Source organism: Taurulus bubalis (assembly GCF_910589615.1).
Source record: "Taurulus bubalis genome assembly, chromosome: 4".
NCBI classification, from domain to species: Eukaryota; Metazoa; Chordata; class Actinopteri; order Perciformes; family Cottidae; genus Taurulus; species Taurulus bubalis.
The window spans coordinates 17365352-17390396 of NC_136592.1; the positions used below are offsets into that span (position 1 = coordinate 17365352).

The following is a 25045-nucleotide window of genomic DNA, read 5'->3' on the forward strand; positions in this document are numbered from 1 at the left end:
CTACCTCTCTCTGTCTCCCTTTTCCTCTGTTCCTTCTCTTTAGCTCCCGCCTGACATCCAATAACACACAGACCGAATACAAAATGATGACAAATAGCAGTGTCAATGTAGATTGTAGGCAGTAGATACTGTGGCTCAGATTCAGCGGCATTACATCTTTTAATTTGAGGACAGCATTCAATGTTGCAATCAATAATGATGACAGAAGCAGGGACAGCAATCCCAGAGTGTACATCGTGATCTAGTTACTCACTGGGCATGGGTGTGTGTATGTGTAGGTACATGGATCTGTCACATCAGCAGCTTTGCAGAACTGCAGTGTTGCATAACCAGAGAGAGAGAAAGGGGGGGGGGGGGGGGGGGGGGGGGGGGATAGAGACCAAGAGAAGTGGGGGAGATGGGAGAACGGCTTTATTAGGTGGAAGCAAGAGGTAAAGTCAGGACTGCTCCTACAGCTGGGTCAAGTGTCTATAGCTCATATGGGCTTTAATTTATTTATAAAATAAGATCCTATTTATTCAGTCAAGGTAACTCAAACTGTGATCCTCAAACTTGTAATGTCACTCAAAAAGGAGTTCATAGTGCTGTTGCCATGTGTTTGGACTACATTTATAATATAGCTGGCACATAGTTTCAAGGCATTTTAGCACTATTGAAAATGTAATCAGATGTGTCCAGTCAATCTGCTGTGATGTGTTGTGGGAGGAGATTCAGGATTATGGCCTGGTGTCTTTGTCCCGGGAGGATTAAGGCTCTGTAAGGAGATCACAACATTAATATTCATACCCACTGAGTAGATGGGGAGAGCCTGGCATAGGACTATACTATTATACATTATACTGCATGCATAGAAGGACAGATATTTTGACGGAAGTTAAGTTGCACCTTAAAACCATCCTCACTCCACCACCATTTTCAGACAAATGGTCTTTCTATATTCATTCACCAAACTCTATTTATAGGTTTTCTATACTTTCTATTTAATCGATAAATCATGCCCATAGACACACCTTAAATCAGTTTTGAATGTTACATAATAACTCACTAACGACTTGATGTTAGATTGACTTGATATCAATGTTTTATTGACATTTAAAAAAATGACAGTACAAATGTAAATTTCAGTAATTACAAACCACAGCATTTGCTCACTGCAGCTGTAATTACAATTATCATTTTACCTGCTGATAGAGAATGTATTTATCTATAGACAAAAACAGCAATTGTCAAACATCGTTAATAAAAATAAGTAATTGTACAAATCAGCTGGGGATTAAGTAGTGTTCACTCGATCATTTGCTATATCCTTGAGAAACAAGTATTTTACCTGTACAGTGCAGACCCAGAGCCTATGTGACAAAAATGGTATTTAAACAAACTCCTGTGACATCTTGGGCACTGTATTGTGTTTAGTGTTGGTCATTAGGTTTCCATGGCAAAGTACCTGGGTATTTGGACTTGTATACTAAAACAGAACGATGTAGCATTTACTCACTACACCATATACTATATTTCAAATCTAGTCTATACATTGGTTTTAAGTTCACAGATGTGACCAACAGTCATTTATCAGCAACATGGATAGACCGAACCAGGCCTACAGCGCTACAGCACTACATAATGGCCGATGTACTTATACATACTCATCAGAAGGTAGCTAATGATAACTCCCACTAGTTCATAATGCCTGAAAGCTGTGAATGTTATTGCAAAGCAGCAGTGTTTGTTTAAACATGATGGTCCTTTCCCCAAAAGCCCTTAAGAAATATGCATATTATATGATTTGTGCAGTGATTTAAAAAAAGAGTCCACCAACTATTTTAATGTATTGGATGAATTTAATCATTATGATGGAACTTAAAATCCAATCCGCCCCACAATAAAAGAGATGGAACTTAATTGATGGCACATAAGCACACAAATGTTATTTGTTATTATTAAATATGGCCAGATGTTACAAGATATGCACCTTTAACGGTTCTACACAGCCAAAAACATGAAGTAAGAGTCACTAGTAAATGCCTCCAATGGCTCCACTCATTGTCCAACAAGATACAGTACATAACTAGGGTTGGGTTCCAACACGTCCGGTACCTACCGGACCGAAAAGCAACGCAGATTTCGGTGCTTCCTTCCGGTGCCTGAGCCGATTTAAATACTTTTTTTTTTTACACTACTCTGTAAAGTTTCACGGTATATAGATACTAAAAGGGTAGTGCGGTGCCCGCACACTAAAAACGATTATTAAAATAGCGCGGATCAGAGCGCACTCGCTGCTCTGCTCTCTGTCTGCCTGCACGCAGAGCGGGGCTGGAGGGGGCGGGGCTTCCACCGCTCACACACACAGAGATCGCTGCAGACACAAGCACGAGCTTTTGAACGTCCGTCCTTGGCTTGATGGAACAAATCTCTCCAGTTGATATTAATGATGACATGTAGTCCAGTAAAGCAGCAGTTTTAGGATCCAACAGTGTCTGAGTTCTGTTGCACACGGTCCTATCAGGCCACCTGATTGGACTGGTGTCTGTTCTTTTTTTAAATATATACTTTATAGTTTGAAGTTAAAAGGTTTGAAGCTGTAGTTTGAAGTGTGTTTTGTATGTACTTATTTATTTATATCTATAGTATACTTTAAACAGTTAATAATATTGTTCAATTTGAAGAAAAAAAATTGCCTTGGCAATAAAAAAGTATCGGTTCAGGCACCGTTTAGGCACCGGTATCGTTTTAAAAGTATCGGTTTAGCACCGGTATCGGAAAAAAACAAACGATACCCATCCCTATACATAACTGTCCACCTGCCTGACCTGAACTCACAATGCCCCCTTTTAAGTGATGAAAAAAAACATGCACTTGGATTCTTGTAGTAGCAAAGGTCAGGATGGGACATAATTCCATTAAAGCACCACCTAGTAGTGCAGTGTGTGTCCTGGTCTTTGTATTTATATGAAAAGAGTAGTTCACTTCACTTATTGGGGGAGTTTTTCCTGAACCGATGTGAGGTCCTGGAACAGGGATGTCATGTGTAAAGATTGTAAAGCCCTCCGAGGCAAACTTGTATTTGTGACGTTAGGCTATATAAAATAAACTGAATTAAATTGAACTTCAAGGAGATTTCTTTTCAAATAACTGTCACAGCCAGAATTTTCACACAGTTCAAAATGTTTCTTGACTGCACTGATTGTGTAGGGGTATCTTTGACATCCCTCATTAAAGTTATGATCAGTGTTAAGCCTGGGGAAAATATAATTATGGTTACGTCAGTGTGTGCGCACATGCTTAATCACAGGTCAGTTTTAGTTTTTATGTCTTTGGGTTTGTCAAAGTAGGGATGTAGGGTGCTGTTGCGTTTCAGTTAGCGCATATATGTGTTTTTTGGAAGAGGTGGGTAGTACACTGGCATATCATGGTCACACACACTGAACCCAGATGCCTTATCATCAGCAATGACATTGCCCCAGTCTCCCTTAGATATCTTCTCCGTGGTAGAATATTTCTCACAGTCCATGAGGGTGAAGTCAGGGTTGAAACAGATTTCAATCTGCCCCAAAATCTGGACATCAGTGTTCTGTGAAACATAAAAACACACATTAACAGACTGTCAGCTGACATTTGAAACAGAGCTTGAATACACTGAAAACGGACAAAAAATGCATTCCTGAAAAGAAGCACAGCATCAACAGCAAATCATAATTTCATTACTCAAATGAAATGAGGTGTTCATACCTTTGATGGATGGACACATTGGATCTTAGGTTTGACGTTGTAGAAGTTTTCTATGACTCCTTCAATTTGTGAAAGCTACACCCAGACACAATAGGAGCAGAGAGATTAGCAACATTTAGGGAGATTCTAATATACGATACAATTATATGTATTAATTCATGTTAAAATATAAATATACCTACTTTGTAGTATGTTTCAGAAGGGGTGATGTCGAACTTCTTCAGGATGCTACAATAACAGAAACTAATTTATATTTGAGGTGTTTATGCTTTCATCCAGAGTGACTTCAAATAAGACCCAGACAATACAAAGAACTAGAAAATTAAACATTGTTTCAAAGGAAAGAATGTGTGCACATGTGAGGGTGTGAGTGTGTACACGTGCGGTACCTGTCCAAATCCAACTTGTGGTATAGTTCCAGTGCCTTGCCGAAGTATTTATGTTGACTATTCAGAGAAGCTGCTTTGGCTGCACATGTGCCATGTTTGTGCCACTCATACTTCCTGTTGAAACAAACAAACAAGTAGCAATAGGTTTTAGAATAATTGTGTACAAAGTAATGCCAGAAAGACAGTACATGATAATGAAAATCTCAATGCATAATTATAACTAGACTCAACTTGACCTTGTGATCAATGCTGATTAACAATAAATATCTGAGCACAGTATGCAACAGTCTATAAATGCATGAAGCAGCATTTTAAAGTGTATTCCCAGATTTATAGAGAGATTGGATATACTTTATAATAATTGTGCTGTAGAGTATCGAGAAGACAGGTAGGCTGCATATGGCTGTCACAGAAACAAAAATAAAAGTAAATGCTTGTAGCCATTGTGAAAATTGTAGCCAAGTGAAATGTGTGACTATGTAGTACATAAAATAATTTAGAATTTAGACACAGACTATAATATTTGCTTCCTTTAAAGTGTTGGTCTGAAAATAAGAAAATTGTACACATTCAAGAGTGTACATAGCATGGCAGACTAAAGTACATCAATGTTCATTAATGCAATCAGCACTATTATACAGTAATGGCTTTATTATCACGGTCAATTAATTGCATATCCAAATACACAACAGAAACAATGCAGCTGCAGTTGTAAGATACATGCAAGATAATAATAATAATGTGGTAGTAGCACAGTAATATAGTATATAAAACTAGAACATACCAGACTAAAGAAAGTATCAGACGGATTGACTGACAAAATAAAATTAAAGGATTGATTGATATAATACCAGAATGAAGCAGACAAGGGGTTAAGCAAGTCAGGCCAACTCTTCTTCATGTCTGGAAGCAGGTCCTGAGAACACACACCCACAAACAGATTTGTTTTATTTATCAGTATACCAGCTATATAAAAGAAGGATAACATCATTATTTACCTTCCCAAATCAGTATTGCACAATTTGACTGTCTCCATATGGTGTGATTTAGATTAAAAGCACACTAAATGAAGACTTCATAGAATTCATTTAACTTTCTGAAGACTATGAAGTATTTTCCCTTTTCTTCTTTGTCCTGCCAATTGTTATCATTGTAACTGTTGTCTGTTTTTCTTGATGAATTAAAGTGACTACTGTTTTACGGAAATAATAAAGGAATTACATGGATTATACACTCAGTTATAAAGAAACACTAAGCCTGAACAGTGTTGTACCTCTATTAGAGAAGAGTTGAAATGCCACGATGAATTGCAGTCAATCCCTTTGTCTGGCCTGGAAAACAGTTATAATTCACAGTATTAGATATCTCACGTTCTCTGTGTTACTCATTCCCAAAGAGAGGGAAGAGTAGTAAAAACAGGAATTGCAACAATTACTTATTAATGACATTTTCAGACAAGACATTTACTCAAAAACATGTTTTAAAGTGGCAATACCTAACGGGTAGTTCTGCCATGCTGATAATGAAAACCGATTACAAAAAAAGAGAAAGAAACACACTGACCAAAGTCCATGTAGTGTCCAGTAGCTAATGTTGGGATGACAAGCTGGCTGTTCCATCTGCAATGTTTACACATTTGTATTGTTATTCCATCTGGACGCATAAACCAAACACTTAATTATGTTATTGGTAATTTTAATGAGCACAAAGCAAATTTTTAAAAGTAGCTACTAGGGCTGCAATTCATGTTTATTTATATTAGTGATCAATTTGTATTATTCTTAGATGAACCGTTTATTGGGAGACATGAAATGAACAATATATGAACCTAGTATGCCTTTAAATAAAATGAAGTTCTACATTTTCCCACGAAGGAAAGTCACACTGTCGACTCGAGTGGAAGCAGCAACTTTGCAGTTAAGAATCTACTGTACATGTACATACATCTCCTCAGTTGAGTCTTTGTACATCGCAATTCTAAAATGTCTTGAAATTGCCTCGATAGTATCACCTACTGAGAATTGTAATTTGTCAATCATTAAACAAAATGAGACCCAGAGAAAATAAATTTCCACCCTAAACACAAACTTTCTGACACACAAGGCATATGCTCCAAAACCACACGTCACTCCAAGGATTGAACCATCAGAGGTTCTCCAGAAAGCATAAAAAGCAACAAATATGTGGTCAAAAGCACAAGGGATGTGTGTTTTGTATCGAGACTTGGTTAAAACTGCATCTTCCGATGTTGAGCAAACTCTTGCCTAATCAAACCACATTGTTGACACACAGTCTCATGACTCAAACATAGAAATCACATGATATTCAAAGATTAAACGTTTACTCAGTGATACAGTATACATGTAACATTCTTGGTCAATATAAGAGGGAAACATTGTCTCAAGAAATTGTCTGGGATACCATGCCATGTTATTTATTAGTTGAACATAATTGTTGGATGAATATCTGTACATACTTAATTGTTGGATGAATATTATCCATCTATACTACCCTCAATTGTTTACGACAGGGTTCATCTATACTGGTGCACAAATGGATCTAATCATACACATATATAGTACTTTGGCTGGGCCCACAGATAAAGTTATGACATAAATTAGCCTAGTGGCAAGCGTACTTCTCCTACCTCATTGCTCTTCTACTCTCACTTGGTTTAAGTCCCCGCATTTCCTGACGAAATATCACCGTTGAATTTCAGGCTGCATGTGTGTTTTTGCAGCCTCGGATAGTTTAAACAGAGCAGCTAATATATTGGTAGGCAGAGCAGCAACTTATTGGACTGCAATAGCATGGGAAACAATGGTATCGGCTATATTGAGCAACAATTTGCAAACACCTCACATCATAAACGACAACAAAATGCAGTACAAGACGATTTGTTTATTCATGTTAATTACCTAATTTAAGTGCACTTGTTTTGTTTCAGATCAGTGTGAGAGTCTCTTGTGTTTTAATGTAATTTATGGTGCATTTAATGGTGGAGGGCCGACGACAACTACACTCACAAAGCCAATACAAGTGCTGTAAAAGCACTGTGAGCAAACGCAGCCAAAAAGAGACATTTATAAACCTTGTGCAGTCAACAAAAACCTCTCTGGAATGCAGTTTGTTCAGGTAACTTATGCAACAAACACTGGAGGACACTTGACAGCGACAAGGCCAGAAAGATGACAGAGAGGGTTTGTTATGTTATTTTGCAAAAAAAATAAACATTAAGGAACAGCTTGGATGCAAGGTCATGTTCATCCTCACCACAATGTAGAGCTATTAGATTATCAACCACATACATTTTAGTAACTTAACTTTATGTTCCTTGATGTGTGCACTCAGCAGCTGCATTATCGAGGAAAACAGATATGGCAGATATTCTATATTAAATGACTAGAATTGGGGGCAAATTAACTTGTTTGGGACATCCCGCATCAAAATGTTAAGACTAAATAAATAAAGGAATTAGTAAAGGCAGAAAGAAACTCACACTACAAAATGTGCTCGGCCAGTGGTGGGTCAGGATTAGTTTCGTCCACATGTGTCTGAAATACATACACACTTTAATTAATTCAAATAATAGCAGTTAATTAGAGCAACAACCATAATATTTATCTACACGTACAATATATTATTTTGTTGTACTTACGGAGGTGAAATCACAAAGGTAGATGAGAGGGCCGCTGCCAAGCAGAGCAGAAGAGCGGCGCAGAGCTTCATGTCCGATCTAAAAGAAGATAATGGCTTTGTCAACAGCTGCTTTTATGCAGGACTCAATATTGAACACGAGGACAACCCCAGATTCCTCCAACATCCACATTATAACAACAACAATGTTCAAATTAGAATTGGTTGAATAAAACATTTGTGACTGTGGAGAATTCATGCATTAAAGTATGATTCTATAATAAAGGATTTTGATGAAACCATGCATTACAGAAAATGTGGCTGTTAGACAGGATTACTAAGCAAGACAAACCTCATGTGACCACATTAATTAGGCAATAAATATACTTTTAACACAGCAACCTCTAACTCAAATACACGAAGGCTTACATTTGAAACCTTATCCACACACATAACCAGCACCAGTGTAGCTAACAGTACCATCCATCTGGCGACAATTGATCCATCTAAAGATATAAGAAAGGATCCAATGCTAATTCTGAAACTGGCAACAGCGATTACCACAATTCAGGCGGAAGTTCCCTCATATCGTAATGAAATGGTTAAGTTGTGTCAGTATACCAGAAATGTCCTGCGAAACATGTCCTACCACAACCGACAGTCAGAAACGACGCCAAAGACGTATTCATTGCAGTGCTTTAAAACTGAAATGAAATATAACTGAGACGTTATGGCGATGACCAACTTTGAAGTAAACTAAACCGTCCTTCATACTCAAAATACTATTGGAAGTTAGGCAGCGAAATTAATGAATCTTCGAACGTGAACAATAAACAACGTAAAACCAACTTCACGTTTCAACCAAACAATCCTTAAATTCAAACAAATATAATGTTTACTTATGCCTCACTTTGTGCCGGATATGTTTGCGACAGAAATACGTGGTGGTTACTGGAGTGCCGCGCAGATCATCCTGTAGAAAACTGCTTTAGACGGGACAGTGTTGTTGATGTCCTACAGCCGGTTCACTGTCTGTCTGCTCAGCCAATCGTGTGCGGCGTTGACGTCCTTGCGTCGTCACGTGGTAAGAAGAGTGGGCTTCATTTACTGTCCGGACCGCGCCGGCTGATCCTGAACTTTTTGTCTTTTTTTACAAGAAAGTATTACAGCGTCAAGATCTCTTGAAAGTAGCTCTGAGATATTGGTCTACATTAAAGACAAATAATAAATACTCTTTTTTTTTTGTAATTTACCAACTCATATTTTACATAATTGTCAGTTCTCTAACACAACTATATTCTGATTAAGGTAATTTACAGATTTTTTAAAATAATATACTAGACTAACCAATAACCCATGTCACACGTCCTTTAAGTGTTCTGGAAAGTTCCATATATACAGCTTCATCCTTGATTTTCACTCATAAAGTCCCTAAGTGACACCTACTGAACATCTTACTGGGTCATGTGATTTTGTGTTCCCATAACAACCTTTCCAAGATGGTTGATCCAGGTTGTGACAGATCTGAAGAAAATGCTACATTTAAAAAGCTTGTTTTTCATTGTTAAAGGTAATATTTAGCCATTTTAAGAATTATAATGCTTAATTAACATGTCCTGTAATGTATTGAACCTGCTGTGAGCACATTTCTTGAAGAAACTGATATAAAACAAATCAGATAAAAATCGTTGACACATAGGTCACATCGGGACGTTAACCTAAAAATGTCACGAAGAACCCAGTGTGACATTTATGCACAATACGAAAAATATAGATACAGTATGCACACACACACACACACACACACACACACACACACACACACACACACACACACACACACACACACACACACACACACATACACATTAGTGGTGCAACAGATCGTAAAACTCCCGGCTAGATCATTCACGAATCAGAGCCATGGATCGATCACAGATCAGATCAGCACAAGAGATCCCTGATCACATTTTATTTAACCGCTGATTAATTGCTGATACTTAATTACTAATTAATCTGGGGTTCACATGCCTGCGAGAGGGGATCCATATGGATCACGGATCGACAGTGGTCTGTTACACCACAAGTATATCTATCTATATATATATATATATATATATATATATATATATATATATATATATATATATATATATATATATATATATACATATATGTATGTGTGTATGTGTGTATGTATATATATTTTTTTTCTCTCTTTTTTTTCCTTTTTTTATATCTTCCTCGTTCAACTGTTGAAAATATATCACCACCTCGTTAGTCTGGAGTCCTGGCTCACCAGCAGCTCACTGTCAGCAACAACATAATGCTCTAAAATGATCACTAGGCTGTGGTTACAGAGTACTTGCACATGACCAACAGAGGGCTCTTTCCACCACAGACAGACGCCATTCCTGTTTTTGACACACACAGACACACACACACACACACACACACACACACACACACACACACACACACACACACACACACACACACACACACACACACAAATAGAGGAAACAAAGATTGCTGTAGTGCACAAAAGTCTTACATGGAATGACTGAAAGTATACACTTTTTGCTCATGTAAGACATATAATGTGTATTAAGGCATGATAAACAATTAATGTGCAAGTCATATGTTTCATGTTTCTGTATAGTTTGCAATGCAGGACGCCACTGACACACATTGTCACAGTTTAACCTCTATACTTTGTATGTATTTTTTTAATAAATCCTATATATTTAGCATTAATTGAATTGTAATCTCTCATTAAAAAAAGTACGTTTTTGAAATGGAACCTCCAAAAGCTCGGGTCTGCATTCGGTGGAATCAATTTATGGATGAAATGTCTATATTAGTTGATGGAAGACACAATATTCAGGGCCCAGATGACACATTCCAAATATAATGCATAAAGGCATTCAGTATTTTTGAATATGAATTCTCCTGTAGATCAACTATTTTCATTTAATGTTATCTCCGATGAGTCAACACACATGTAGGAATGATTTACTCTCCTGTCTTCTTTGTTTCATGTTCAAAATGTTCTGCACAATCGAAAAGTATCCCACATGTCTGTGTTCTGTGAGATGTTGAGAATAAAGTTATAATATTTTGAGGAAAAAGTCGTAATATTACCAGAATATAATAACATTTCAAGAAAAAGGGCACCTGCCGTACAGTCTGCTGTGCATTACGTTTTTCCTCTGCTGATATGATGGCATCCCGTTCAGACCATCTGAAGGACAGAGAAGAATCCTGTTTGTGTCTCTAGATGAGACTAAGTTTAAGGAATGCGCGGCTGGTTGCTGCTCTTTATTGGCGGTGTCAAACCAAAACTAAGTAAAAACATTTCTGATCCGACATAAAGCTCACCATTCGGTGGCTTATTGTCCATACAAGTGATAACATCACCATCTTTGATAAAGTGCAGCTCACAGCCGCTTCCCTCAGCTTTTCCCTGCGAAGCATCTTGGAGTCTGGAGATAGTCTAAAAAAAAGCAAAGGTGTCTATGTGCAAGGCGATGCAGAGCTTCCGGTCTCCTAATATTATAATGTTATGACTTAATTCTCAAAATCTTTAATTATTATTTATTCAGTCTTTTGGTTGATTTTATTCTCTCTCTGATTTCATCGGTCATAGGGCAGCCTGTTTGATCAACATTATTGCAATGGGAATTATAGCAGTTGCTGGATATTGATATACCCAAACTGCCATCCTGCCACTCTCTATCTTTCCTTTTCTCAAGTGTAACCATGTTTTCCCATCGTTTGATTTCGCCTCAGATGTGAAATGTATTTCACAGCTCCTCAACTGTGTCAGGAATAGTCGAGCCGTAACTGTAGCTAGTTTTATAAATAGGCCCTGGTTAAAGTTCAGCATGTGACAGAGTCTCAAGATGTTTCAGAGGAGAAAGATCTTACAGAGTGACTAAAACACTGGTTAGAGTGTAGCTAGAATGATTTAAATGTATGTGTGAAACGGCCACATATTGTGGATAAATGTTGCAACATTGAAATATAAATGGACTTTCAGCGTTTTAAGGTGCATGCTCTATTAGCTCTGAAATGCTGTCAAATGTATGTTTTATAATTCGACAACTATGCCATTATGGTATGGAAGACATGAGAGTGACCAGACTTGTTGTAATGGGGTTCTTGAATAAGCTCACTAACTTGCTGCCTATTCTAAAAATGCTGCTTGAAAATGTGTCAGTGCCCCATAACAGATGCTCTGCATTGTCTAGATCAGGTGGTATAACCAGTTGAATATCCAGTTGATGAGCATCAGTTGTTGAGCTAATGTCCTAGAAACCAGCATTTGGGCTAACTACTAAAATCAAACAGTTGACTGGTTCTGGTGGCCCTGAGTCTTGAAGGATACTGGTTATATATAGGCAAGCTCTCTTTCCTAATAAGGCCTCGGGGAAAGGCAGGTGGGGGTCGCTTTGAGACGGGTGGTGGTTTTGTGGGCCTGGTACTTGGTTTAGGCTGACTCCCGGTGGATTCAGGCTGACAACCGAAGTCGCTGCAAAGGAAATCTCAAGGGGTAAGAAGGCTATATTTTCATTCTCTTTTTGTATCTATCACCTTTGTATCTCCGATTTCAGTCTACTTTCGTTTCAAAGTGTAGCTGGTGGGATTAGTATGGTGCAGGAATTAGGGAAAGACCAAGAGATGTTGCATGGCCTTAACCAGAGCTGATAATACTTAAAGTGATGAATGATTATTGATGATGGATATATAAAGTATTAAGGATGGGCTGAAATTCAATCTGAATAAAGTTAACCACTTCATAATAATAATAATAATTGCCTGTTTGAGACAAAACAACAATTATCTTTGTGTTTATAGTTAGACTCTTAATTGGTTAAAATGGACTCCAACTGGAAAATACAACTTGGTGGGGGTAGTTAGGACTGTTGCTTCAGTGCACAAATTGCTAGTGTGTAGATGTGGAACTCATACCGTGTTGACTATTTTTTTAAATAAAAAATAATTAACTTGTATTACAAAGGAGCCATTATTATTCAATTGCATTACAATTGTCACTAGTTAGCACACGCCAAATGTTTGTATCCAAATAGCAACTGTTCAGAGGTTTTACAGATATGGTTGAAACTCTCAGAGGTTTACTGTTGCAGGCGGTGTGGCTCGGGTGTCAATTGGCAGACATTTGTGCTGTTACAGTTTGGGCTGGACTGACAGAGACAGAGGACAGCCACTGGGTGTAGGACAGATGGGACTAGAATATGACATGCCTGCAGTGAAATTTGCCTGAGGGCAGTTGAATTTAATGCTTTTTTTCTTTGGAAGCACAACATCTCCCATGTCTACAGCTTTGATTTTGATTTTCTTCTCTAGAGGGTGTTGCATAAATAAACTGTACTAACTCAAAATAAACAATAGAGACCTAAGCTGGTGTGTTGTTCCTTGAGTGGGGTAAAGAACATTTTCTGTGATAAATTATAATGTTTGTTTCCTACTGTACAAACACATGATTCAACCAGGATTGTAACTGTTGTTATTGAATTTAGGGGTTGGATCATTATGATGTCATCTATCTGATGGTCTGGCTGCTTGATTTGTAGTTTTAAGGTATTAGAAGTGAGAAAAACATGCTGGGGTGTGTTTCAGACTGAGATGTGGAAACAGTATTGTCTTTGCCATTGGAGCACGTCTCAGTAGCTTTCAGAGTAATGTGGGCCAGGGACAACTGCTCCATCTTTCATCTGTCCTTATGTCTGGTCTCTGAGGACTTATGTGATGTAAGACAATTATGTATTAATGCCGCTACGACTGCATGATATAAGACAAAGTTATGCCCTCGCTTTGGTGTCTGTACTATAAAAGTTCTTATGTCAGACACAACAACTTAACCGCCAGTGATATATATGTAGCAGTGGTTCACTGTCTTTCTTTTTTGTATCAGTGGTAATGTCATCAGTGTTTTACTCATGCCATGTTATATAAGGATATGATGTAATTAATATACACTTGTTATAAGGGTTTTATTCACTTCCCTATTTATATAAAACTGTAATGAATATACAACTGCTCATGCTGAATTTGGAGCAGCTGTACTCAGTCAGTTACTGTTCATATACATCACCGTTCCAACAATAGACTGCATCCAGGCCTTTTGTTTGTGTATGTACATGTGTGTCTGTGTTACCGGTGTCTTTAAATCAATATAATGTCACCTTGCCATTCCTGAAGCTGACAGTGAGACTGCTGTGTTTGTGTGTGGCAATGTTGCCAACTCCATGTGTCCAAATTCCAGGAGGGCCTTTCTTTTTGCAAGGGACGAGGCAGTTAACAAAAATATATTTTCCACTGATCTTACATATTGTAAGAATGCACAAAGACAGAACTCTTCTCAAAGCCCCCAAATGTCTTGTCCGTCTGCAACTTTGTGTTGTATTAATTAGCGATCTTGATAATGAGACCATGTGTCTCAATGACATTACCTGTATAAATAAAGATTATAAAAAAATACTCTCCTCAAAATAATAACAAACTCTTTTATTGTGTTCATGCAGCATCTTTGACTGCATCAACTTGCCGTTGACAGTGCTTTAGGGTTGGTAGCCCGTGTGTTTGTGTATGTTGGCTTCATTGTGTTGCTGCTCTGACTTGTAGGGAAGGATCTACTGTACTTTGTTACCATGTCAGTCTGTGTGTGTGTGTGTGTGTGTGTGTGTGTGTGTGTGTGTGTGTGTGTGTGTGTGTGTGTGTGTGTGTGTGTGTGTGTGTTTGTTGCTGGTCCAACAGGTCAGTATCTGCAGTGTCATCATGTCAGTGAGGATGAAACGTGGGAATTACAACCATGAATACTACCACAAACAGAGCAAATATGTGGTTAAAGAATACAGCAGGTACATGTTACACTCTAATGCTAAATATAACTAAAACATTAAGCTAACAGTAGTATTGTAACATTAGTCATTTGAATATGTTAAAATTGAAGGCTAACTTGGTTAACAAACTAACATCAAGACCAAACTAATACTGAGCTGGTCATGAAAAACTTGTTTTTTACAATGAATGTTCAAAATCCATATCAGGACTGATCATTAGATTTTTCTTTTTTATTGATCGTTTTTGGCAATATGGCTAATTGAAATATATATCAGTATATCTCATTCTTAAGAGAGGCTGTCCAAACCTTCAAGCATCAAGTCTGATCCTGATACCTTTTCCACAGATACAGTACAAAACACCACAGGAAAGGTTTGTTACCGAGTCTGTTGTACGATTTCAAGTATACCCTAAATTGGATTGACTTGGATTACTAATTTTTTTTTTCTTTATCTTTGTAAACTATATTATGTAGAAAAGTAGTCAAACAATCCACAGTTTTCACTCCAACAAACTGGCTGTTGAGTCCAAAACCATGAGAGGAAAAAATAATGCTAACACATTTTTAGTCACATTCTGCAACTGTTTAGCACTACTGTGATTGGGAACTAGAGTGTTTAGGTATTTGTTTGTTTTTGTGTGCTGTGTTTCATGTCTATACTTACCACTTTAAAAATCTTGTTATTTCTGCTCACTTCTAATTGCTTCTTTTTTTATTGTTTTTTTTTCAACAAAGTGTTCATTCAGTGTTGAATTATCTTTACTCATGTTGTGGTACTGCTCTTATTAAGCCTATTTTCTGAACTGATTCCCATGTCTTTTATTTGAAACTCAAGTAAGTATGCAGCTTAAATGTGTAACGTGCCCTGAATACTGATGCCGATGAAATATGTTATCAAATTTATGTTCAAAATAATTATTCCTCCACAGACCAGACATTTAAACATCAAATATGATCAGTTCTAGTTGTGTAGGTGACAAAGCATATGGAGATTGCTCTTTGTATAGGGTCACCCACTCTCCCTTACGGAGCTGCCCCCTAAAATGTATCTTATTTTGCCAATTTGGACAAACCTGAACAAATCAACAGGCAGCGTGAATTGTCTTCGTGCTCCAACCTGGCATCCACTTGCAACACAAGACATTACATTTGGTCATCCTCCTCTCGTAATATGCAACATGGCCCCTCCAGCCTCGGTCTCATCACAGTGAGGCCCAAACCCACTGCTCTGTCTGTTGCTGCCAGCTATCAGGACCCCCTGATTCTCTGGGCTGGAGAGTACTCCCCTGCATTTTGTGGCGGCAGTGGTGGAATGACATCAGCAGCCTATCGTGGGTTAGGCCTTCAGTGGCATAGTCTGCTGAATATAAGACTTGGCTATGCGCAAAATGATTGTGTATAGCAGCAAAAAACAGGGAGGATGTCATGATAAATCATTGTCCTTCTCTTAAACAGCTGTGTCAGCCACAATGGTTCTAGATATAAATGGCTGTACACATCTACAACAGTTATTGTTGTTGTCCAGGAGGCTCAGCTTACAAATTATAGCAATATGCACTTGTCAGTTAAATATTTATTGGAGATTCTGAAGGCCTGATCATATTTTATGTGCCCAATGGTGCGAAGGCAGACAATAATAAGCACATTTAAAGCAAATGGCTCTGAAGCTCAGACTGCCAAGTCTTGAACACATATGTTGAACAATAATCCTGTACTGCACCCTCTTAAAAAAAGAAGCTTGTCTTTTGGGTGCTCAAGGCTCCCTGATGCCAGCCACATGAGCCTTCCTATGACATTTTCGTTAAGTTGGTGTCTCTTCCTCCCTCACAGAAGAGTCATACTGGAGGTGGGTGTATGTTGATAGGCTGCTGTGTACGTCAGGGAGGCTTTACCTCTGTCTCTACCAAGACATGGTCATGGAAGGTGTCCTGCAGTCTTTGCATAAATCAGGTTCATACCCTTTTGTCTTCTACTGCTGTCAGGGCAGGGATTAAAAACATTGGGCTTCACTCCCAACCTGTGTGAACAAATAAATTAATTTCTAGTACAGTAACCACAGAGACAACCGCCCATTTTCCAGTCAGAATGTGGGATTGGTGGATCCGAACCATTTGACTTTGCTAATAATTTTAAATGTCGGTGCTCTGCTCTCCAGAGAAACGTGAGTTGGTCTGCAGAGCTTGCTAGATGTCCCCTTCCTTTGCTCATGGAATTTAGATTTTAATTGATGATCTTTATTTAAAAGTATGTTCATAGTTTCAAAAACAGCAAGAAACAATGTGGAATCAGATTTAAAGCACTGGCTATAGACTGCATACAACCTGTTGGACATATCAAAACAAACTTACATACAGCACAGCACTAAAGCTACTTTCAAGGCTTATTTGGGCTGAACAGCACCTGAATAAGTGAACAGTCAACAAGCCTCATGCACTTTCAACAGCACAAGGCATTTTTCTCACACAGTCATTGTTTTGAAACTAGTGTTACTTTGTAACTGTATATGTTATTTGGGCAGAGATGTACCCTTATATCAGGCTATTGGCACACTGTGAATATTTTGACATTAGGTACATGTTGAAAATTACATATTTTTAAGAATTTACAAAATTCTTCGCCTGTGTTCAAGGACAACATTGATTGTTAGCTAAACTAACCTCCTGTTTGTCTTTAGTTCTGAGGCGATGGAGGAAAGATATGAACACAAAACACAAGCTCGCATCCAGGAAGTGGTAAGAATCTATGAACTTTCCCAGACCAGGCTTGCATATAATATTCAATGGAATTGTGTGTTCATATATGTACCTGTGCTCTTATTGAGACAATAGTAGTTAAACCACATTGTTTTAACATTGTTTGTATATGGAGTTTATTCATATTTATTTATTAGAATATAATTTTGTACAGTATAGCAATATGAAAATATAGCAATGTGGAGGGTGTGTGAGTAAGAGTTGTGCATATTATTTGCTTTGTGGTATTGTTGTTTTCCTGTCTAGGTGAGGACAAAGATGATGGACAAATATGTACGTGAGGAGCCGATGATCAGGGGACCAGAGTTCATGGCCAGACTCAGATCCCACACCGTGTTTGAAAACACTCCAATTAAACTCTTCTGTACTGTTGAGGGCTTCCCCATGCCTGTTGTAAAATGGTGAGTTAGTACAAATTGTTTTCTTTCTTTCTCTAATTAATTATTATCTTTGACAGTTACTTAACAAAAGACTTTACTGAGGATAGGATGGCCTTGCTATCATCTCTTTATTTTCTCCTTAATGATAGTAGATCTGTGACTAAAGTTGATGCTCAAAGGTTTTCTGTTTTGGTTCCACATGTCTTTATGCTAGTGAGCAGTAATCTTTTCTCTATTTCAGGTATAAAGATGGTGTGATCCTGTGCTTGTCCTCTGGACCCTACCTGGTTGAAGCTAAAGGTGGAATCCATACTCTTGAGATCCCAAGGTGCAATAAGTGAAAAAAGGACCTTTTTTATTATTTATTTTATTATGTTTCCTGCTATGTTTTGGACCAATTGATGAGCTGTTTTTATATTAAAAGGGGCACTCACCAATTTTACTCATTAAGGTCAGTTAACTTGAAACGTTTTAGTACTCCTCGGTTTATGAAAACAGATGTCAGACGTCTTCTGTTGCTCTGGGGAGAGCTTTGTAATGTTAAAATCTAAAAATGAAAGAGAATCAGGTAGAAAAGGTTGAATTAAAAGATGCTATTGAGTTGCATTATATGTACATTTGAAGGATCTATAATCTTTGACCGGCTTACCACCTATCCCAAGTCAAAATATTGAATCACCATAAACCTTTTTCGTCAGTCTCATCAGGGTCGGTGCACAGATTCAAACTAAAGTAATAACGTCAGAGTCAGCTGACTGACTGCTCTCCTTCCAGTCTTAGGAAGCTCAGCTGTTGCGAGTGCTGCTGACCTCAGTGTTACGTGATCCTCAAGGATTCTTTCAATCATCACTCTCTCCTTGGATCCAGTCACCTTTAGCTCCATCTGTCTGTTACTCACACACAGTTCAGCCAACAACCCTACTCCTTGTAAAACATACTCCTTCACCCCAGCACCCACCTAAGTAGTCTAAAATACACAGGGTAGATTACCATTTACACTGAATGCTGTGGGGAAGATACTTTTTGTAATAGGCTGGAAAACATGACAGGATACATCCTTTTTGAATGACAAATTACAAGCAGCTCGTTGTAATTTTAAGTGCAGAATGCACTCGCAGAATCCCTACCCCCAACTTCTCAGTCCTAGATCTTTACACCATGGCATTCCAGTACAGCCCTCCTGCCCCCAACCAACCCCGACCACTCCCTACACACACACACACACACACACACACACACACACACACACACACACACGCACATGTTTGTGCATTTGAAGGTTTTACTGAATGCTGCTTTGATTAAAATTAAGAATATGTTTGCTCTGCCTCAGCTCCCGGCTGCGACTTAAAGTAGTCCCCTCTGCCAATAATGTCAGACTCATCTTCTTATGACTGCACCAGAATACACATTCTGCTTGGGTTGAAATTCCCATGTTAACTGATACTGGGGTAATATGAGGCTGTGGAAAAGTTGGTGAGGAGAGCATCAGGAAGAGAATGGGATACTGAGAGGCACAGAAAGAGGAAGATACTTCAGGATAAAAGAGAGAATGAAAGAGATTGAACTCAGAGGTTGGTCTTCAAATCATAATGTATGGCATTTAATAAAAGTAAGACCAAAAACATGACGTTGACCCTCTTGTGCGTCTTTCTCTCTATATCTCTCCAACAAGCCTGTAAATGCAGTGTTCCGTGCTTGCACCATCTGAGAACAGAACTTCAGAAGAGGTTAGAAGAGGTTAGAAGCTTCTGTAGCCCATTTGATTGGGGCTTGCAAGGCTTGTCAAACATCTGTGGCCATATGGCTCTAGAGAGGGAACAAAAGCGGCCACATTTCATTCTAATAGGATTCAGAGGAAGTATGCAAATCTCAAGAGACATAGAACGTGACGTACTACATCTTGCAAGCTTGTAAAATGAACATTTTTGTGAGAATCTCTCGAAAATTTAACCAATTCTGACTGAAAAGTGCTGTCATCTATTCACAAAGAAGACATGCTTATGTCACAGCTTTGTGGCACTGTCTCCAAGTAGTATAACTAATGCCATGTCTTGTTCAAGCATCTATCCACCTGCCAATGTTGTAGGTCCTAACAGGGCTATACTCAGTCCATACTGTGCCTTCTAAGCTGCTGATTATTCCTGGCAACCTAATGCATTGATGTGGGAAATACTTTCTTATTTAATGCATTGGTTTCTTCAGTGGTTTACAGTTAGTCCTTCTGGAGCAGATCCTTTTGGATATACAGAACATCCAGTAATTAGGCATTCTTTTTAGTTGACATTAATAAAGGATCTCTTAAACAGTTAGGGCTTGAAATACGGTGACTAAGATCTTGCTACGATACAACCCTGACACATAGTGTCATCTGTAGGCTGTTTTAAGCAATCTTTTAATAAAAGTAAGACAAGAGTTTATGAGAATCTGAACTTGTGTTTTATTCTTTTTTTAATTTATTTTTATAGATGCTCAACTGATGACACCGCCCAATACACTGCTGTGGCTTGTAACAGCCATGGACAGGCCTCTAGTCAAGCCTCCGTCATTGTTAAGAGTAAGTCCTGATTGCCTTGCATCTGATTTTGTAGTGTGATGTTTATTAAATAGTCCCATCAGAACAAGCCTTGAATTGTCAAAAGTTAGTTTTTTTTCAATCACATACAGTTATTGGAGGTCACCTTTCTTCCTACACAATGGCAGCTGTATTTATTTTTGGGACACAATACAATTAATGGTAAACTCTGGGAGAGCTAAGCATTCTTATACAAAGGTGCAGTGTGTAAGATTTGGCAGCATCTAGCAGTGAGATTGCAGATATCAACCAACTGAAACTTCTCTACCGGAGAACTATTGGCCAACGTAAATACACAAATGGGCCTATCTAGAGTGTTAGATGTGGTTGGTCCGCTCTGTCCGTTCTGGGCTACTTTTGAAACATGGTGGGCGGCTACGTGAAGAGGATGTGGATATGAAATGCTAATTCTATGGTAACAAAAGCAATAACAATTCGTTTTTCCAAAGTAATTATACACTAATGGTATACTTTTTGTATGTTTCTTTTTTAATCATCTAGGGTACAAGCAAGAGGATGAGTCCTGTTCATATGCATGGTTGCCTTACACAGGTAATCATCATAATTACAGCTCCCTCTAAATATGTCCAGAAATGACAACATCGGTACCACTACTAGGCTATAACATTTGTCTCTCTTTTTAAAGTATGTGAAGCAACAGCCTATTACCACCAGCCTTATTCCAACTCTCTCTCTCTCTCACTCTTCTTCTTTTCTCCAATCTCTCAGCTGCCATGCTTCCCCAGATCCATTACACCAAAATCCACATTACTTTTCTGGACAAGTTCGGACCAGTGTTTGCCACTGAGGGAGAATCTGCCAGACTGACTGCTACCATGACCCTGACCCCCAACCTGGCCAACCTGCAGCCTGAGGCACAGTGGTATAGAGATGGTAATTGTTGTAAAGTAGCATTTCATGATAAAGTAATTACACTTTAATTGCTGGTAATATATTCTGCCTGCCACCCCGATTACCAGACCCAATCTAGTCGACATGCAGCCAGAGGCAGAGCAGAGGAAAAATGGGAATATGTTACGAACACTATTTTCATTGCTAATTAATTATAGTGAAAGAAGTTAAATAGACTCCAGCGATATTGCCTCAATTCATGAGTAGCTCAATTTGCCATGTGTGTCTGTAGACTTTAAATAAAAGAAAAGGTATACCTCGTGGGATAAAAGCTAATTTTGATAGGTTCATCTTTTATGTTGAACATCACTCCATGCAGTCAAACTTCATGTATAATTTATAGAAACATATTCTTACGTCAATAAAGAAGGGTGATTTCTAAGAATTATACAGGAAGGGACACTGAATTCTTGATGCTGATTCATTTTCAGACACGCGTCTGTTTGACTCTAAATGGGTGAAGATCGACACTGGCAGAGGAGTCACCACTTTGACTATTCCCAACCTCTTCAAAGATGATGAAGGCCTTTACACAATACGCATGGTCACTAAAGGAGGCAGCGCCGAACACAGTGCATTCATCTCTGTCTCAGGTAACAGCAATCATACTGGGTCTGTTTTTCATTGTTATTTATTCGTTGTTAACATGATGGAACAGATTTCACAGAATTATGTTACCATACTTCATAAACATGAATTATTTACAATACAGTTATTAAAATGCCACTGTGTTACTTCCTGTGAAGATGGACCCCCCCCAGTCACTGGTGCGCCTGGTGCTCCTATGGACATCAAGATCCACGATGCCAATAGGGACTATGTCATTGTGTCATGGAAGCCTCCAAACACCACCACAGAGGGACCAATCCTGGGATACTTTGTGGACAAGTAGGAGTTACTGACAGAAACACCATACATAGATAGACTGTTTACTGCAAGTCATTACATCATTACATAGAGTTTGCTTGACTATCTGTGGAAGTTATTGTCTTTAGGTACAGTACAGTGAATGCTCCCTTTTTCTCTACACTGATATATCGTACTGCACTTCTCCTTTCATTCTCTGGTCTAATCCTTTTTATTTTGTAGATGCGAAGTTGGAACTGAAAACTGGACTCAGTGCAATGATCACCCCATAAAGATTTGTAAATACCCAGTCTCTGGGCTGTTTGAGGGACACGCCTACTACTTCAGAGTCAGAGCCGTCAACTCACACGGAATCAGCAAAGCATCTCGCATGTCTGATCCTATCGCCGCACTGGACCCCACTGAGTTTGAGAGGCTCCATGGTGGGTTTAACTGGATTAGAATAGAGAAATGTCATCTCTGGCTTTTATATTACACCATATGAAGATTTGAAGAAATGTGTCCCTGACATGCCAAATGTCACTGCTGTTTTAGTATGTTTGGATGGACTGACTGTAGATGCTTACTAGTTATGTTTCTGTTTGTATGTTGATGAGACGTGGTTGAAGTGCAGTTGTTATCCTGCTCCATGACAGCATCCCTGAATTATATAAGGTTTAAAATGATGGTCTAATATAAATAGTTACTCGCTCTTAATTCAGGTAGCTCAGATTTTGTCTTTGTCTTTTTTTACATGGGAACTTATTGTATGTCTGTGAAGTTTGCTTCACTTCAAACTGCCACATGTATGGGTTGTTGTAAAAAGTTGGGTTTATGTTTGGATGATGTGATCCTCCAGTCTAAACAATGAATTGTGTTTTGGTAATCATTGATCAAAAACTGACAAGTAATTTGATTGTATAATGTGATGAACACTCATTTCTGCCTTCCAGTGTGCTGATTTGATCTGGAAAAACACTTTTTTCTCCAAAATGAACAATTAGTGAAGCACTGTAACTTCAACACGACAGTAAAGCAGATTTATTTTCCCTATAGCCAAAAAACTCGGCGGAAAACTGGATGTTGTGTCTTACCATGATGAAGTTGAAGGTGAGTTTCGACTGAAATTGATACATAATTACAGGTTATGTATTATTACAATATCCTTCCAGTATATTTCTGTACATAAATAAAACAGTGGGTGCCTCATACTGCTAGTGTGTGTGTGTGTGTGTGTGTGTGTGTGTGTGTGTGTGTGTGTGTGTGTGTGTTTGTACTTTATCTTCTTTGTGTGTTTCTCTGTAGCTGAGGGAAAGCCCCCAGGTGCTCCATCAGGAATTCATGCCTCAGAAATAGACAGGACATATGTGGTTCTGAGCTGGAAAGCACCTGCATATTCCAGCAAGGCTCCCATGTGGTATTTCATAGAAAAGGTAACAAAACATGTCACACTGTCACCAATGCTGCTTGTACTAGGCCCATTCTTTTTACTGGAGGTCTAGAGGTGGATTAAAAGAACAGGATAGCACTATTGCACACTTTTGAGGCAGACATACAACTGAAGAAATACTCACACAAACACACAACACCGGAACTGCTAAAAAGATGATCAGAAGAATATTATTGTTGTTGCATAATAATTTATTGAAATATCCTTCTTCCCTTATTCATTTCTCTTTATTTTTTACTATCTGTGTTTCATTCCTGTTTATCTTTTGTGGCAAATATAAAATACATTTGAAAAGAATAGGACCCAACCAATTTAATCAAAGTAAATTAAAATGGTTTTATTAAGTGCATTGAATATCGATGACATACTTTTCTCTACACTGCCATATTTGATTGAACAATATTAATTATATTATATTTCAAAAGCTGACTTTACTGTTGAACAATTTGGTGCCAAAGAAACAACCAAATAGCCAATGCTGTACATAAGTATTTTTCTTTTCTGTAGAATACATTGTTTTCATATGCAATGAATATAGCAGCTTGCTGATCAACTGCACTAAATCACACTGTTGTGAATTTACCAGATTAATCTGAACCTTTACTGATGTTTTGCAATAAATCCAGGCTGAAATGTAGCACAGCGTACCAGTATGTGTGTGGCTGTATCGTAACAGCCAGCTTGTTTTCTCTGTCTCTCTCTCGCCATAGTGCATGGTGGACAGTGGTGCGTGGCAGCGTGTCAACACTCAGGTTCCTATTCGATCTCCCCGTTATGCTGTCTTTGACCTGTCAGAGGGCAAAGAATATAAATTCAGAGTTTTGTCGGCCAATATCCATGGAGCCAGTGAGCCATCAGAGCCGACTGGAGCTATTGAAACCCTACAACTCAAAGGTCTGTTCTGTCCATTTCATTTCCTTATTACACAGATTTCTACTGCAATGGAATACATTCACACTTATGCTGCTGTTGTGTTTATGATCATCAATTGTCATTTTTATCATTTCTTGAAAAAAATTGCTATTTTTTGTATTCTTCAGGTGTACCATCTGCTCCCGGTCAGGTGATTTCTACCAGAGAAACGAACACCTCTGTTCTCATCCAGTGGGCTCCTCCGAAGGAACCCAACAATTTGATTGGCTACTACATCGACCAGTGTGTGAAGGGGTCCAAGGACTGGACCTCGGCCAATCACAAACCTCACAAGAGCACCAAGTATGTTTTCAACCAAACAAAAGTGTGTCTTTCTACAGTAGTTGGTTGTAAGCACAAACGTGATACTCATGCATGTGATTCTGTTTCTGCAGGTTTGTGGTTAGTGGTCTCACCGCCGGAGAAACCTACGTGTTTCGTGTCCAGGCTATCAATGAGCTGGGTCTCAGCGATGAATCCCAGGAGTCTTCACCTCTGACTGTTAAGGCTGCCCTCAGTCAGTATTGGCATATTTTTTATAATTATTATTCACGATGATGGTTGTGAAGTATTCTTTTTGTAATTATTAGTATTAACA

The 25045-nt window shown here is 38.4% G+C and overlaps 2 protein-coding genes across 3 annotated transcripts in view; one reads left to right on the forward strand and one right to left on the reverse strand.

Annotated features, from left to right (window-relative positions):
* Nucleotides 1–1064: 1064 nt before the first annotated feature.
* Nucleotides 1065–8746, reverse strand: rnaset2 (ribonuclease T2). The gene is made up of 10 exons (XM_079216493.1): nucleotides 8662–8746; nucleotides 7774–7851; nucleotides 7615–7669; nucleotides 5679–5734; nucleotides 5389–5446; nucleotides 4967–5031; nucleotides 4116–4229; nucleotides 3909–3954; nucleotides 3727–3801; nucleotides 1065–3568 (listed from the first exon to the last, which is right to left on the reverse strand). The coding sequence occupies exons 2-10, from the start codon at nucleotides 7842–7844 to the stop codon at nucleotides 3356–3358; spliced, it is 753 nt and encodes a 250-aa protein (XP_079072619.1). The 5' UTR covers nucleotides 7845–7851; nucleotides 8662–8746; the 3' UTR covers nucleotides 1065–3355.
* Nucleotides 8747–12281: 3535 nt separating this feature from the next.
* Nucleotides 12282–25045, forward strand: part of myom2b (myomesin 2b) — a 29690-nt gene continuing 16926 nt past the window's right edge. Inside the window, exons 1-15 of one of the 2 annotated variants that reach the window (XM_079216665.1) lie at nucleotides 12282–12306; nucleotides 17294–17351; nucleotides 17619–17773; nucleotides 17994–18080; nucleotides 20221–20309; nucleotides 20829–20879; nucleotides 21057–21221; nucleotides 21671–21832; nucleotides 21986–22127; nucleotides 22329–22528; nucleotides 23142–23195; nucleotides 23391–23518; nucleotides 24246–24429; nucleotides 24576–24750; nucleotides 24843–24964. In XM_079216665.1, the coding sequence (XP_079072791.1) occupies nucleotides 17304–17351; nucleotides 17619–17773; nucleotides 17994–18080; nucleotides 20221–20309; nucleotides 20829–20879; nucleotides 21057–21221; nucleotides 21671–21832; nucleotides 21986–22127; nucleotides 22329–22528; nucleotides 23142–23195; nucleotides 23391–23518; nucleotides 24246–24429; nucleotides 24576–24750; nucleotides 24843–24964 (1762 nt within the window). In that variant the 5' untranslated portion in view covers nucleotides 12282–12306; nucleotides 17294–17303. Of the gene's footprint in view, nucleotides 12307–14537; nucleotides 14636–17293; nucleotides 17352–17618; nucleotides 17774–17993; nucleotides 18081–20220; nucleotides 20310–20828; nucleotides 20880–21056; nucleotides 21222–21670; nucleotides 21833–21985; nucleotides 22128–22328; nucleotides 22529–23141; nucleotides 23196–23390; nucleotides 23519–24245; nucleotides 24430–24575; nucleotides 24751–24842; nucleotides 24965–25045 lie in introns of those variants that run through there. The other variant, XM_079216666.1, reaches the window with a different exon arrangement.